This window comes from Pipistrellus hanaki (genome assembly GCF_964339955.1).
Source record: "Pipistrellus hanaki genome assembly, chromosome: 7".
Lineage (NCBI taxonomy): Eukaryota > Metazoa > Chordata > Mammalia > Chiroptera > Vespertilionidae > Pipistrellus > Pipistrellus hanaki.
Genome location: NC_140509.1, coordinates 54,718,720 through 54,732,766, shown reverse-complemented (window position 1 = coordinate 54,732,766; position 14,047 = coordinate 54,718,720). Strand labels below are relative to the sequence as shown.

Here is a 14,047-nt window from a genome sequence, read left to right as displayed (position 1 = left end):
TCTGGCCTGGATAACTGAGGAGATGTCAGCAACACTGCCCTCGCCAGCCGAAAACCGGACCCGGGACACGGAGCAATTGAATCCTGGCCCATGAAGATGGGTACACACATCTCTTCCCTTTTCGTTTTCTGAAACTGGAAATTCCCACCCCGCCAGCACACCCAGAGCCCGGCCTGTGGCAGTAGCCGCTGCAGGTGACTTCACTCCAAAGGGAGGGACGTCACTCTGTCGCCGCGAACACGGTTCCATTTACAATGACCCAGCGGAGGATCCCTTCTCTACACAAGAGATGGAAACCAGCCCAGGGAACCCCCGTGCCGATGGCAACGACACCAAGCCCAGGGCGCTACAATACATTGGTTAATGGGGCAATGTGCGCTTTTAAAGGGACAGCGCCTTTTAACTGCCATAGCTTCCTGGGTGCTGACACAGTCCCGGGGGATGGTGGAGATGGTGAGGTGGTGGCTAAGAGAACCGCAGCGAAGACATGCTCTGGTGCAGCTTGGAGGCGTGAAGATGGCCTCGGTGCTGGGACAGGTACCTGCCATCCACGGCACCTCCCAGAGCACAATGAGTGCTGTAGCCAAGGGCCAGGGGCCCAGGAGGGGAGGAGCTGGGCCATGAGGGGAGCACAGAAGACCAGGTGGTGGGAGACACAGCCACCTGTTCCGGCACCTTCACAAAGCCGCGAATGGCTCGGGAAGCAGCAGGGTTCTCAGCGTGAGCTTCCCAGAGTTCAATGCATTAAACGTGGCTGCGGCATCCGCGTTCAAAGCCACCTAGTGAACGGCCATTTAGTAGCTCTTACCCAGCTCTGCCATCCTGTTCACAAGAAGTGACCCTGTTCCTCTCTGAGTCTACCTTCACCCCCAACCTTGGCTCCAGACCCCATCCCTCTCTCCTTGTCAAGGGCTTTGCTCCTGCAGCTGCCACTCCCTTCTCCCGCCCCCCCGCCCCCCGCCCCCCCGCTGTGTGTGTGTGTGTGTGTGTGTGTGTGTGTGTGTGTATATATATATATATATATATATATATATATATATATATTTAATTGATTTTTTACAGAGAGGAAGGGAGAGGGATAGCGTTAGAAACATCGATGAGAGAGAAACATCGATCAGCTGCCTCCTGCACACCTCTTACTGGGGATGTGTCCACAACCAAGGCACATGCCCTTGACCGGAATCGAACTTGGGACCTTTCAGTCTGCAGGCCGACCCTCTATCCACTGAGCCAAACCGGTTAGGGCTGCCACTCCCTTCTGATGAACTGGTCTGGCAGGGGCCCCAGTTGCTCAGGTGGCTGTCATGTGCCCCGACACTGAGACACGTAGGGTGGATGATGTGTCCCCCTTGCTTAAACTCTGGCCTGGCTTTCCCCTGCAAGCAGAATGGAGCCGGGGCCTGGCCTGGCCTGGCCTGCGTGACCTTTGACCTCAGTTCCCGCATCGCTGGAGGGATGGCTCTCCTGCTCTACGCATCACCGAGTGACACCCCCCAGCACTGCCTGTCTTCTCTCTCCTGGATGCTGCCTCTCCAGCTCTGTCAGGGGACTCTGGGGACCACAGGAACCAGCCAGCAACGTGAGCTAAGTGGCTGGCGACATGGGGAACAGAAGTCACATCCCGGGCTAACAGGGTGGGCACCCCCCGCTCCAGGCCTTCTCCTGGGGCTGCACAGAATGGGGGCTGGAGTGGCTGGACCGTTAGATTTTCCATAAGAAGTCACAAGCCTGGACTCTCCCAGGAGCTCTGCATTTAAAGGTTGGTGAATGCAAGGCAATGCAAGAAACAAGGAGGCTCCTCAGTGTGGCCCGCAGCCTCTGGCATCCCTCCTCAGCCGCCTCCGCTGGGCGGCCGCTGCCCTCCCTCCACCGAGCCTCAAACTGCAGGAGAGCCAGTGCCCTCGGCCCAGGGCAAAGTGGTTTTCCGCCTTTTCTGACCACATAGAGTAATAATAAATGTATACCATGATCGAAAGTAATTGCGCTATAGAGTACATTTACAACATGGCCCTGAACACACAGGTGTGTGCCTGAAAAAGTCTCTCAAAGTAGCACGTGTTCCCCCTGTTGTCTGCCGTGCACCCCAGCATTTTCCATTACATGCTGCTCTACTTCATTAAAAAAAAAAAAAAATGCTTGGAGTGATCCACTAAATTGATGGTCCTCCCACTGATGGGGGATGTTCCCTGGTTTGACAAACTCTTAGCTTGCCCTGGCAGGGCCACCTGGTGGGACCATGCCTTAGGAGGCCCCTCTGTCCCCAGGTTTAGACACCTGCCAGCAATTCCACAACAGCAGGACAACCCCCTTCAACTTTTGCTTACATTTCCCCAGGGGATCCGAGAGGTCCTGCCAGAGACCCAGGCTTGGTGGGTGTTATATAAGTCTTAAAAATGCCTAATAGTCTGGGACAGTGGTCGGCAAACTCATTCGTCAATAGAACCAAATAGCAACAGTACAACAACTGAAATTTCTTTTGAGAGCCAAATTTTTTAAACTTAAACTATATAGATAAGTACATTGTTATTAACCTAATTAGGATACTCCTAAGCTGGTCTTTGCCAAAAACTCAAGGGGCCAAAGAGCCGCATGTGGCTCGCGAGCCGCAGTTTGCCGACCACTGGCCTAATGACATGGACGATTTCTCAAACTCTGATTTTAAAATCATTTATCCAATAGCGATAAACCCGTGCATTAGCAAATACTGGCCCTCATATCCTTTTTTCTACCAAGTAACGGTTTTTTGAAAGCTATGATATTTAGGCATTCTTGAAAAACACCCAGAAAAAATACGTGAACAAGATTTCATACCCAGCTTTCACACACTATTAACTGAGTCTTAGTTCATGTAAAAAAACAAACAAACAAACAAAAAAACACGTGGGGTTTGAACATACGATATAAAAATAGCATTTTGTGTGCAAATTGGAGAGACACGCGAGCCCCCGGTGTAAGACGGTCACTGGGCCTTACGCTCGGCGGCGGGCGGCGTCCGGTCCGGCAGCAGCGCCCCCTGCGAGGCCGCCCTGAACAGGCGCGCCCGGGCGCTGCTGATCCTCCGCATCTTCACCGGGTCCACCGGGGGCTTCGGGAGGGAAAGGCCAGGGTCCCCTTCTGCGGGGGGAGGTGCCGGAGCTTTCGGTTTCTGGAAAGAGAATGTTTAAAGGATTGGCGTGAGTTTCTGTGTCTCATCCTAGACTCGCCCCTGGGCTGGCCCTGCCCCTCCGCTGAGCACAGGCCAGCTTTCTGCCTGGCTGGTCCCCGCCCCGGCTCAAGTCTCACTGGCCATCTTACTCTGAAATGCGTTATACAGATACCTCTTGTTCATTGTTTTTGTCAAATATATTGTATTAATGACACTAGGTCCTGCTTATTGTTTTTAAAAAACACATGATTTTAAACACACATTTATCCATGCTAGCCAACAGCTATCTGTATAAGAGACTAAAACATTCAGTAGAGGATATTCAACATGCTTTGCAAAGATATGTGTTAAGTTCAGTTCAGAAAACATGTATTGAGCACCTATTTGTGTCAAAAACTATGTGGAATATAAATACCATCATTGCACATTTTGGATGCCACAAAAGTATTTTTTAATGATATAATTTTTTAAATGTTTTTACTTATTTCAGAGAGAAGGAGAGGGAGAGAGAGAATCATTGATTGTCTGTCACCTGCAGGTCCCCTACTGGGGATCGAATCCAAAACCCAGGCATGTGTCTGAATGGGTGTGTGAATCGAACCATGATCTCAAGGTTCATGTACTGATGCTTAAGCAATGAGCCACACTGGCGGGCAATGATATAGAATTTTAGAAAATAATTTGAAGTCACAAAACAAGAGCAAGAAGTTGTCTTGGACTTAAGACATAAACATGTCTTATTTTCCATATCTCTAGAATTCTATGCTCATATCCTTAGAAAATACACATTACTGGCAAAATTCCAATTTCTTACAGACTTTTAAAATGCCTGCAGCACGCACTGTGCCGCCCAGTGCATCCTCAGATCTACCTTCACCCAGGGCCAGAACCTCATGGAAGCCTAACCTCCCACTTTCAATGTTGCCTGGGGGTCAGTGCTCCCTCCTTCCAACTTGAACAGAATTATGTCTGTGAGAGAGCAATCTTATGGCCATAGTGCTTTTGGGGTCTCTAACAAAAAAATAATCAAGTTCAAGTTCCTCAAGTCACATATGTGAAATGAGTGACTTTCAATCCCACAGGTTCGTCAATAAATATTTTAAAAATCCAGTGTGAACTTCAAATCAGATAATTTGGGAAAATGGGTGAAGTCAACTATCATATATGACACATAATTTTAAACACATGTCTTTCTTATATACATTAAGAGAACAAAGGCATCTATACTAGAGTTCTCCCTCCAAGGAGTTACTTATTTCAATGATGATGACATCTTTCAAAATATTTTTTTCTTTTCCAATTACAGTTGACATTCAATATTATTTTTCACTCAAAATTATTTTATATTATTCAATATTATTTTATATTAGTTTCAGGTGTACTCAAAATATTTGTTCATTTACATCTAAAAGCAGTTCATGAACCACATAAAAATTAGTTATGACTTTAGGGACACATACTTCTAAATACAGCTAGAAAACTGGTAAATAAAATAACTAGCATACCGGCAGTGTTTCCCAAAGTGTGGTACGCGTACTCCCAGGGGTACAGAAGAGTTTGGTGGGGGTACACATTGCACCGGAGTTTGGTGGGGATATGCACTGCCCCATGCATAGCTGCGCCTAATTCTACATTCTCATGAGTACGAGGGGTACTCAGCGTTACGAAAATTATAGAAGGGGTACACATATGTCAAAAGTTTGGGAAACACTGGACTATAGAGGAAGAGTAAATGACTTTGGAATCAAACTGTTCTGGAGTGGAACCCACTGCCTAGCTGCGTGAACTTGGGCTGGCCATTGACTTCTCTGAACTTGCCCAGCTACCAAATGGAGACAATAGTCCCCTTCTTGCAGGGACACTAACCTATAGACAATCCCTGTTATGGAGGCTCCAGGCATGCTAGCTACCTTCCCTACGTGAGTGACTCACTCGTGATTTACCGAATTTGGCTCCAAGTTACTTTTAAGTCACAAAGCCAGGGTCCTAGCCTCTGACACAACCTTGCTCGGAGGAAAAATCCTGAATTGAGAGGCAACTATTCTGAGGGAGACAACACTCATTTGTCCATATAAATTCTGCTATATTTGTTTCATAAATAGTTACTTTATTTTTTATTCTTCCTAATGTATTGCAAAATATTCATTAGAATGTGACTTAGGCCATAAGCTAAGAGTAACAAAAAAAGCTAAAAGCATATAAAACGGGAAAGTAAGTGCTTTAGGTATAATTATGGGAAATAAGATACATTAGGACACTCTCAATATTGAATGTAGATATGAGATATTCTTATCTCAAAACGTTTGTACTCTGCAGGTACCTTGAATATGAAGCAAAGACCAAGGAGCCTGCCAAATAATAATAATGTAGATAGATAAATGTTTGTTTGTTTTATAAATTCCATAACTATTCTAAAAGTTTGGGGCACTAAATAAAAGATCTTATAAAAAGGGAAAATATAGTTTTGCAAAGCTAAGTTTTACCCAATAACTGAATTACCTCTGATGACAAGATAAAGCCCCTTCCCTGCTCCCTGATAGAAGGCAGGATTTTCCTAGTGCAATGCTGGTCAGTGTTGGCATAAAGACAAATTAGTTCCAGTTACTGTTGACCTTTACTGAATCATTTATCTCATTTAAACATACACCTCACTGGTCTACTTAAAATATAAAATGACACATGTAAAGCATTTTTAAATTTGTCAGGGAAAACGACTAAAGAAACCATCAATTTCTATCATGTCAAGTTCTACAAAATGGTCTTCCATGTTGCAGAGCAAAATGGTGTTTATAGAGCAAAACAGTAAAAATGTTTTCAATACACAATTTATGGCATTTTAGAATTCAGAGAAGGTTTCAAGTAAGTATCAATCTCCCCCCCGCCCCCAAGTTGTGTGTCATGATATGAAACAGGGACTTGAGTATAATCAGGGACATTGGAGAGTCAGAATTTAAGATTTCTTCTGATGGATAAAGCTGCTCCAGTCCTTTGAAGATAGAGAGAATACTTTCACAGAACCACCTGATGGAAGAAGACAAGATTCTTGGAACACCTAAGGGATCTGGCTGGCTCGGCTCTCCTCCCAGCACCTGGGCCCTGACTGATTTCTGACCTGGATTCTTGGGATCAATCACCAGTTGGGAACATGGGGTGTCCCCTTCCCCTACATGAAGGCTGGGAACGGGAGTCTATGACATCCCACCCAGAAAGTTGCTATGATTTAATTTGTAAAATAGAAGTGTGCTCACACACACACACACACACACATACAGACACACACACACACAGGAGACAAACACACGCATCTCTTGGAAGTTAGAAAGCAAATATTAAAAATTCTCCCAAGCACATGATGTTTGCATGTGGCAATCGGACATGATTTCTATTACCATGATTTTCTCTTGCAGGTACTCTGGGCTCTTCTGTCTCTCCCAGCAGGTGACTCACAGAAGTAATGCTACCCCCTTCCAGACACAGTGAAAGACATTGCTTTGTCTTAGTCTGCTTTTTCTCACCCTGAATTTTCTCTAACCTCAAGGTATGGACTTCTTAGTCTCCATCTTTTAGAAATATATTACATTTTATTTTTCTCACCAAATACTTGGAGCTTGGTTCCTATCTATACCTATAAAAGCCTAAGCAACCATTAAGACCAAATGACCAGAACCATCGGTGGACCAGTCTCTGTGATGCACACTGACCACCAAGGGGCAGATGCTCAACGCAGGAGCTGCCCCCTAGTGGTCAGTGCACTCCCAGAGCCAACCTCCAATGGCTCCTCCCATCCCCACAACTATCAGCCCCGATGGGCCCCAATCACTGGCCAGGCTGAGGGAGCCTACCTGTGCACAAATTCGTGCACTGGGCCTCTAGTAAAATATAAAAATAACAGCTCGAACTAACATGTGCTGTGAGCAGTGAGGACAGTAGTCACTATAGGGAGGTGTTGTCTGAAGGGCTGGCAATGGTCTGTTTTCTTTGAGTGCCACTTACTGAGTGTGCTGAGCTTGTGTATATTTATCAAGCTGCACCCTTAGGATCTGTGTCTTTTCTGTGTGTCAATAAAAAGTTTAATAAAAATACCTGGAGCTTAAGTAACAAAGCTTTGTAAGGTTAGGAGACACTGGGGGAATTTTGTTTTGAAAGTGATAGTGAAGAAAGACACAATTCCCTATTTATTTACACAGTCCCATGTCTTTTCCTACTTCTACAATCAAAGCATGAGAGCAGCGGCCCCCGTGTCTATAAATCTGAATACCAGCAAACCAGAGCTGCAGAAAGAAAGCAGGAATAGCTGCCACCACAAAACAGAGTGGTCTCGGAGCTGCCGGGGAAGGATGGGGCTGCTAAGAAGGGACAAAGGTGTGCCTAGGCATTCCTACCACAGGTTGATGTAAATGGGAAAAGAAGACTGTATGGTGCCAGGCTTTCCCATTTCTTACACAGTCATACATGCTAATGGGGACCCTGGTGAGCCCGTCGGACCAGCCAGCCAACGCCTCAGTGGCCAGGACCAGGAGTATTTGTTTTCCTACCACTCTCTGAAGCCCAGGTCATTTCTGAGTGCAGGCAGCCCACAGACAGATGGTGAGAAACAGAGGAGGGTACCGTGTAAGCGCAGAGTTGAGCTGATCTGTTAAATGTGGGAGCTGGAAAGAGTTGCTCCATGGATCCCTCTTCCCTGTCTGCCTGATGGTTGAGGAATTCTTAAACAAGCCAGAGAAAGTGTCCTTGATCCAAATAGTGTGGGAATTCAATTGTTTAGGACTTCACAAATTCTTTGGGCAAGTTTAGCTCTAACTATTAGATACCCTACCCCCACCTTCCTCCTTTATCCTGTCTTCTTTGCCCCCTTCTCCATCCTCCCACTCTCACTTCCCCTTATTCCTCCCTTTGTCAAAGGACAGGTAGAGTGAGGCCCCACTTGCAGAGTTTCGTGACTGGGAGCTCCAAATTTTATTGTTGAAAATAAAATATACTTAAGACCCTTACATGATTCACTATTAACAAAAATATTTCAAACTAAAGGTGCTACTTAAGATGGGGATTTCTTAGCCCATTTTTACTTTGCACTAGCACCCAACCATTCCACAGGAAAGAAATTTAACAGCAATAACCTTAAACAGAAGCCAATGCCAACATTATCTCTGCCTAACACCCAATCCCACAGTCTCAGAATGGTACCAGTTTGACAAGGACAAGATTTACTCTTAGAAATAGAAATTTTTATGAAAGAGTGGGGGAAGGAATTGAGTGAGTCCCAAAAAAACTACAGCAATATTAAAAATTATTGATAGGAGACAAATGGCAGAATTATAGATTAGAGAGTCATTCTACAACCAGCTAGACCATTTGGCTGCCCAGGTGAGGTCCTCTTACTGTAGTTGGCTCAAAACCCAGTGGTTCCCAAGGTGGTAGGTGCGAGAAGCCATATGTCAATAATGACCAGCTCATAAATACTATTTTGGAATCTTACTTTTATCATCTGCAATATAAGAACAAGTATAATCTTCTTCACAAAGGCCTTTTGATGAGTCTTGAAGACTATGTGATACATTTTGAGACAAATGGTAATTTGGACATGGACTATACATTAAATTATATTAGTGAGTAATGTTCATTATCTGAGACATAATGATAGCATTGTGGTTACATAGGAGACTATCCTTGTTCATAAGAGTTACACACAAATTTTTATGGATAAAGTCTTACAATGTCTGAAACTTTCAAACGGTCCACCAAAAACTCACACACACATGCACACACATACACAGTAACACAAATTGAGAAGCAGCTTGAGTGACACTCCAATTCCATAAAGGTCTAAGGAGTTGATGTCACTGGTACTTGTAGTAGCAGGGGCATAGGGAGGGGAACCTAAAATAAGGATTGGCTGCAGGTCTGTGTGATTCTCTCCCAGCTCTATATAATCAGGCTACATAACCCAGGAGTAGATTGGAGGTTTGTTCTCTCAAGACGGTAAAACAGCAGCTCTGAATCAGGCTAATCTGAATCAGGCACAGTTGATGGTCAGGGTACTTTATGTAAGCATAGATATTAATGGAACATTTAAACACTGGATGTCAGGCATTCCTACCTTCTTCTTCTACCTGATTCCTGGAAGTTAGAACCAACTTTTATCCTCCAGGCAAGAGTCTAGAAGACACTTCTATAGAAAATTAACTAGCCCTCAAGGAAAGCCCTAAATATATTGCCATTGGGTGTTTCATAAACAACCCAGTTCAGCCAGAACCCTGCCCTCTAAATGTAGGTGTTGGGCCCAGCCTGTGTTGCTCAATTGTTGAGTGTTAACCTATGAACCAGGAGGTTATGGTTCGATTCCCAGTCAGTGTGGGGTGGGCAGGAGGCAGCAGATCAATGATTCTCTCTCACCATTGATGTTTCTATCTCTCCCTCTCCCTTCCTCTCTCTGATATCAATAAAAATATATTTTAAAAAATAATAAATGTGGGTGTGGGGAGGTATAACCTATGTGTTGACCAATCCATTCTACATGCTACCACCCTCAAATAAGGGCAGCCAAGCAAGCAGCATGAGCTATCTGAGAAGAGCCTCTAATATGAAAAACAAACGAAACAAACAGAAAAATGCATCAAGACACAGAGAAAAGACCATGTGAAGACACGGGGAAAAGATAGCCATTCACAAGTCAGCAGAAAGTCCTTAGAAGTAATCAACCCAGCTGCCACCTTGACATCAGACTTCCAATCTTCAGAACTGCAAGGAAATAAATTTTGTGTTGTTTAAGCCACACACACACACACACACACACACACACACACACCAGAAATTTTAAAGGGAGAAGAAAACAACTAAAAAAATCAAAACTACATTAATATTTGCAGTTAAGAAGCTACAACCATGAAACAAGAACTGGACACTATATTTTTTAAATGATAATTTAAAGGGGGAAAGCTTTTGGAAAATTAAAAATGTGATAGCAGAAATGAAAAGAACTCAATAAAATAACTAGAAGATAACATCTCTTCTAAAAAAAGATGAGAAACAGAAAAGAGGAAATACGAAAATTAAAGTGCCAATCCAGAGGCTCCCACATCCAAATAATGAATTCCAGAAAGAGTAAACAGAACATAAAAGAGGGGAAGACGTATCAAAACAGTTCAAGGGCATTTCTGAGAGCTGAAGTGCCCAGCAGGATGGATGAAAATGGACTAAAGCAAATTTTATTATCATAAAATTTCAGAACACTGGGAACAAAGAGAAATTCTACATACTTCCAGAGAGAAAAACAGCAATGGAGGTCTCAAATAATTCCCTTCCCATGCACCCCTTCTCAGAAAGTTAGCGGAGGGAGCGCTCCACCAAATCGACAGTGAATCCAGAAAGGGGAGGACTTTGGATACAGGAAGCAGGACCTCCAGCATAAAAGGGAGAAGCCAGCTGTGCTCCAAACACCCAGGGCAAGTAGTCCAGGACGGAGGGTGGAAATTCTCCAAGGAGAGGAATCAACAGAATACCTAATGTGCCTGACTGTACAAAGGAGATGTAAAGCACTGGGAAGAGTTTGGAGTTGAAATTGTAATAATACAAAACGAGGGGGGAAAAAAAAAAGCAAGGCAATTACTAATCCCAGGGAAAACAAAAAATTATGCAGGGAAGAAGAAGCGATCATCATCAATCATTACTAGTTCCAGGCTCAGCGGTAAACAGGGTTAATATAATCATAGAAAAGCACTCTAGCCAAAGTTATGCTATATCTAATCTACACTGGGAGTAGCAGCGGGGACAGAATGGGTGAATGTGTTGTGAGGAGGCGTGGGAGGATAGACAAGAGTTAAGACTTCATCTTCCTTAATGGGAAGTCATTAGGTAATTTCTCAAGCTCCTAAGTCAGAGAGCAGCAAGACCCTGTGCTATTTAGAAATTTGGATGAAAAACAAAACAAAACAAGAACATGTGCCAAAAGTGAGAGCCACTGGGGAGGAGAGAATGAAGAAGAAGGGGACAGGAGACTGCCGGCGTTGTTTTGGTAGCAAACATTTGACCCTTTATGTTCATGTTTTTGTTTTTATATAACTATTACAAATAAAAGGATACCTATGCATAACTTTTTTGAATTAAAAAATGCTGTGAAACATTTGGTTTGCCAGGTTACTCTGTATTTCTAAAAATTCCTTATTATTAAACTGTAAATAAATAAAAATGTTTTATTAGATACTAACCATTATATTTGAAAAAGTATAAAATAATTTGTTTTCATATTAAATTATTAGTGCGTTAGGTCTACTTTTGACCAATTCCATTTCACAGTTCTTGTGGCATGGAGTACTCACAAGCTCTAGTGGGCTAAGGCGTGCACCGGAAATGGGCCTGGAATCCGATGACTCAAAATTGGAGGCATGGAGGCTAGCACAGGGGATAGAACAGAAATATTAGTTTGTGAAGAGTCGTTTCTCATATTTCTAGCTTATATTAGTTAACTCTAGCCCAAAACTAAAGCATTCAATGCAAAAGCCTTGAGCTATTTTAACAAATCATAGTACTTAAAAAACATTTTATTCATAAGTCTTTTCATTGCATTGGGTAGAACTGAAAATACTGAGTAATGAAAAGAAATCTATATGATGATTTTGAAAAGCTTTGTTCATATTGCTTTATAAAATAGATATGACATCCACTATTAACATTTGCAAGCCAGCTTCTTGGACCCAAGGCCTAAAATTACCTTTGAGAATCCTGAACAAATACAAGAGATAGAACTGGTATAATTCACAGAAGTCAAAGGGAACCTGTCATCTCGTGGCTTACATATCTGGATGTACAGGAAAGAGAAGTGTCATCTACCTGAAGGAGGAAGGGGGTCTGTTTTCTGGTGTCCTTGAAGATGCAGGTCCAAACAGTTTTCTTTGGCCTTCCTGTGGCGTGAATGGTCTTTGGGTCCCAACTGTTCTTAATGCATTTCGCGCTTCACTTATGATTTCTGCGCTGGTCTTCTGCTTGGCCACTAAAGATCGATAAAACGGATCCCGCTTCTCCAACTTTGGATCATTTGGAGACAGCATCTTTTCTTTTAAAGTAAAACCTTCTTCAGCTAGACCCCACACCCTACAAATATATGGCACAAAACATCAACATTGAGAAATTACACCACTTAGTAAGAGAAGCTTCAGTACAATGAACAAGTTTCTTCCAGAACCCAAATCTGGTTTGCAACTCTCTTGGCACCACATGTCACCAATAAGTCTGGCAACACTCAAAGGTGATCTGACAAACCTAATGAAGATGAAAGGGCTTTGGATGAATAATGAACTATAATTCCTGACCAAGGTTCTCCCTGGCTGTACTAGGTTGCACTGAAAACTATACTCTTTCATAGAGTCATGAAGCAGGAACATTTACTCAAGTCAAATTCTAGGAAGTCTGTAAATTATTTGGGCATACTGGAGTTTAGGCTGACCAAATAGTGGTGGGAACAATGCAAATAAATAATGGACTTAAAAATTTTTTGTCTCTAAATTTTTACCACAAATTCTACCACAACTTTTTCACCTTTCTTCTTTCTTCCTCCCTCAATCACATTTTAACTGTATACTGTGAAGAACTGTTTTAATAGTGTAAGGTCTGTACAGTTAATCTATTATTATGTTCATATTAATGTACGATTAAATCAAACATAAAAATGTTCAACAACAGTGAACTGAGTTAGAAGTAGGTTTTTTGGGGGGAGGAGGAGATTTTTGTCTTTATTTGTTAAATTGAAAATTCTTTTAAAAAAAATACATTTTATTGATTTTTTACAGAGAGGAATAGAGAGGGATAGAGAGTTAAAAACATTGATGAGAGAGAATCATCAATCAGCTGCCTCATGCACACCCCCTACTGGGGATGTGCCCACAACCAAGGTACATGCCCTTGATCGGAATCGAACCCCGGACCTTTTAGTCTGCAGGCTGTCGCTCTATCCACTGAGCCTAACCGGTTTCGGCTAAATTAAAAATTCTTATCATAGATGGTTTTTGCCAACTTAAAATAAACCCAATTACTCAGATTTAAAAAGCTTGCCTCTTTAAAGTATTTCACATTAATATCATAGAAATCTTAACTTTACGAAAGTTCTCCTGATAAATGGAACAAATCCATTCGGCTAGAACTGACTCAGTTTCCTGTGTGCAAAGCCCTCTGCTTGGAGCTCTGGGAACACAGGTGGGAATAAATACTACTTTCACTCTCAGGCAAGAAGGACCACTAATGCTGGTTAAACTTTTATTCCAATACCAAGCACAATGCCAAGTACTCTGAGTACATCATATCATGTAATCCCTACAACACTTCTGTGAGGTGGATAGTCTTAAGCAATAGAAAAAAAAAAAAAAAAAAAGCTGACATATGCCCAGAGATGATATTCCAACTACTACCCGCTAGGTGGAGTAGTAGGAGGTGGGGGCATCAGAGGCCTTGGGGCTGCAGCTGTTTACACTCCACCTTAGAGACTGTGCCATTATTTTCACAACTGGAGTGGCTTTCTTGGTGGCTAGCAGCTGAGTATCAGCCCTACTTGTATTCAAATGATTTGAATACAAAGTATTGGGGCAATTAAAAAAAACAAAACACACCACCCTGTGATTAGAAAAAAGGAGGGGCTTCTGATTGGGAGAAGGTGTCAGGTAGACTTCTTGGAGGAGGTGCTGCTTGATCTGGGTTCTGGAATCGTGGGCTGATTTTGAGCAAGTGGCAGTGGCTGACATGGGGCTGGAGTTGAGAAGGAATTTCTAGCAAAGGCAATGAGTAAGCCACGGCAGAGTGCCAGGCATGTACGGGTGTGTGATGAATGAGGAGTAGCTCTGGAAATGAAGACTGGAGTGGAACCAGACAGGGAACTGAATGGCAGGTCAAGAGATTAATAAAAACTGATGAGGAAAT

The 14,047-nt window shown here is 43.1% G+C and overlaps 1 protein-coding gene across 1 annotated transcript in view; it reads right to left on the bottom strand.

Annotated features, from left to right (window-relative positions):
• The window catches only part of ARMC2 (armadillo repeat containing 2), an 86,624-nt gene extending 74,399 nt beyond the window's left edge, over window positions 1–12,225 (bottom strand). Inside the window, exons 1-3 of the mRNA XM_084890533.1 lie at window positions 11,972–12,225; window positions 11,461–11,533; window positions 2,974–3,145 (exon numbers count right to left, since the gene is read on the bottom strand). Of these exons, the coding sequence (XP_084746659.1) occupies window positions 2,974–3,145; window positions 11,461–11,533; window positions 11,972–12,189 (463 nt within the window). The 5' untranslated portion in view covers window positions 12,190–12,225. The remainder of the gene's footprint in view (window positions 1–2,973; window positions 3,146–11,460; window positions 11,534–11,971) is intronic.
• Between the last annotated feature and the right edge of the window lie 1,822 nt (window positions 12,226–14,047).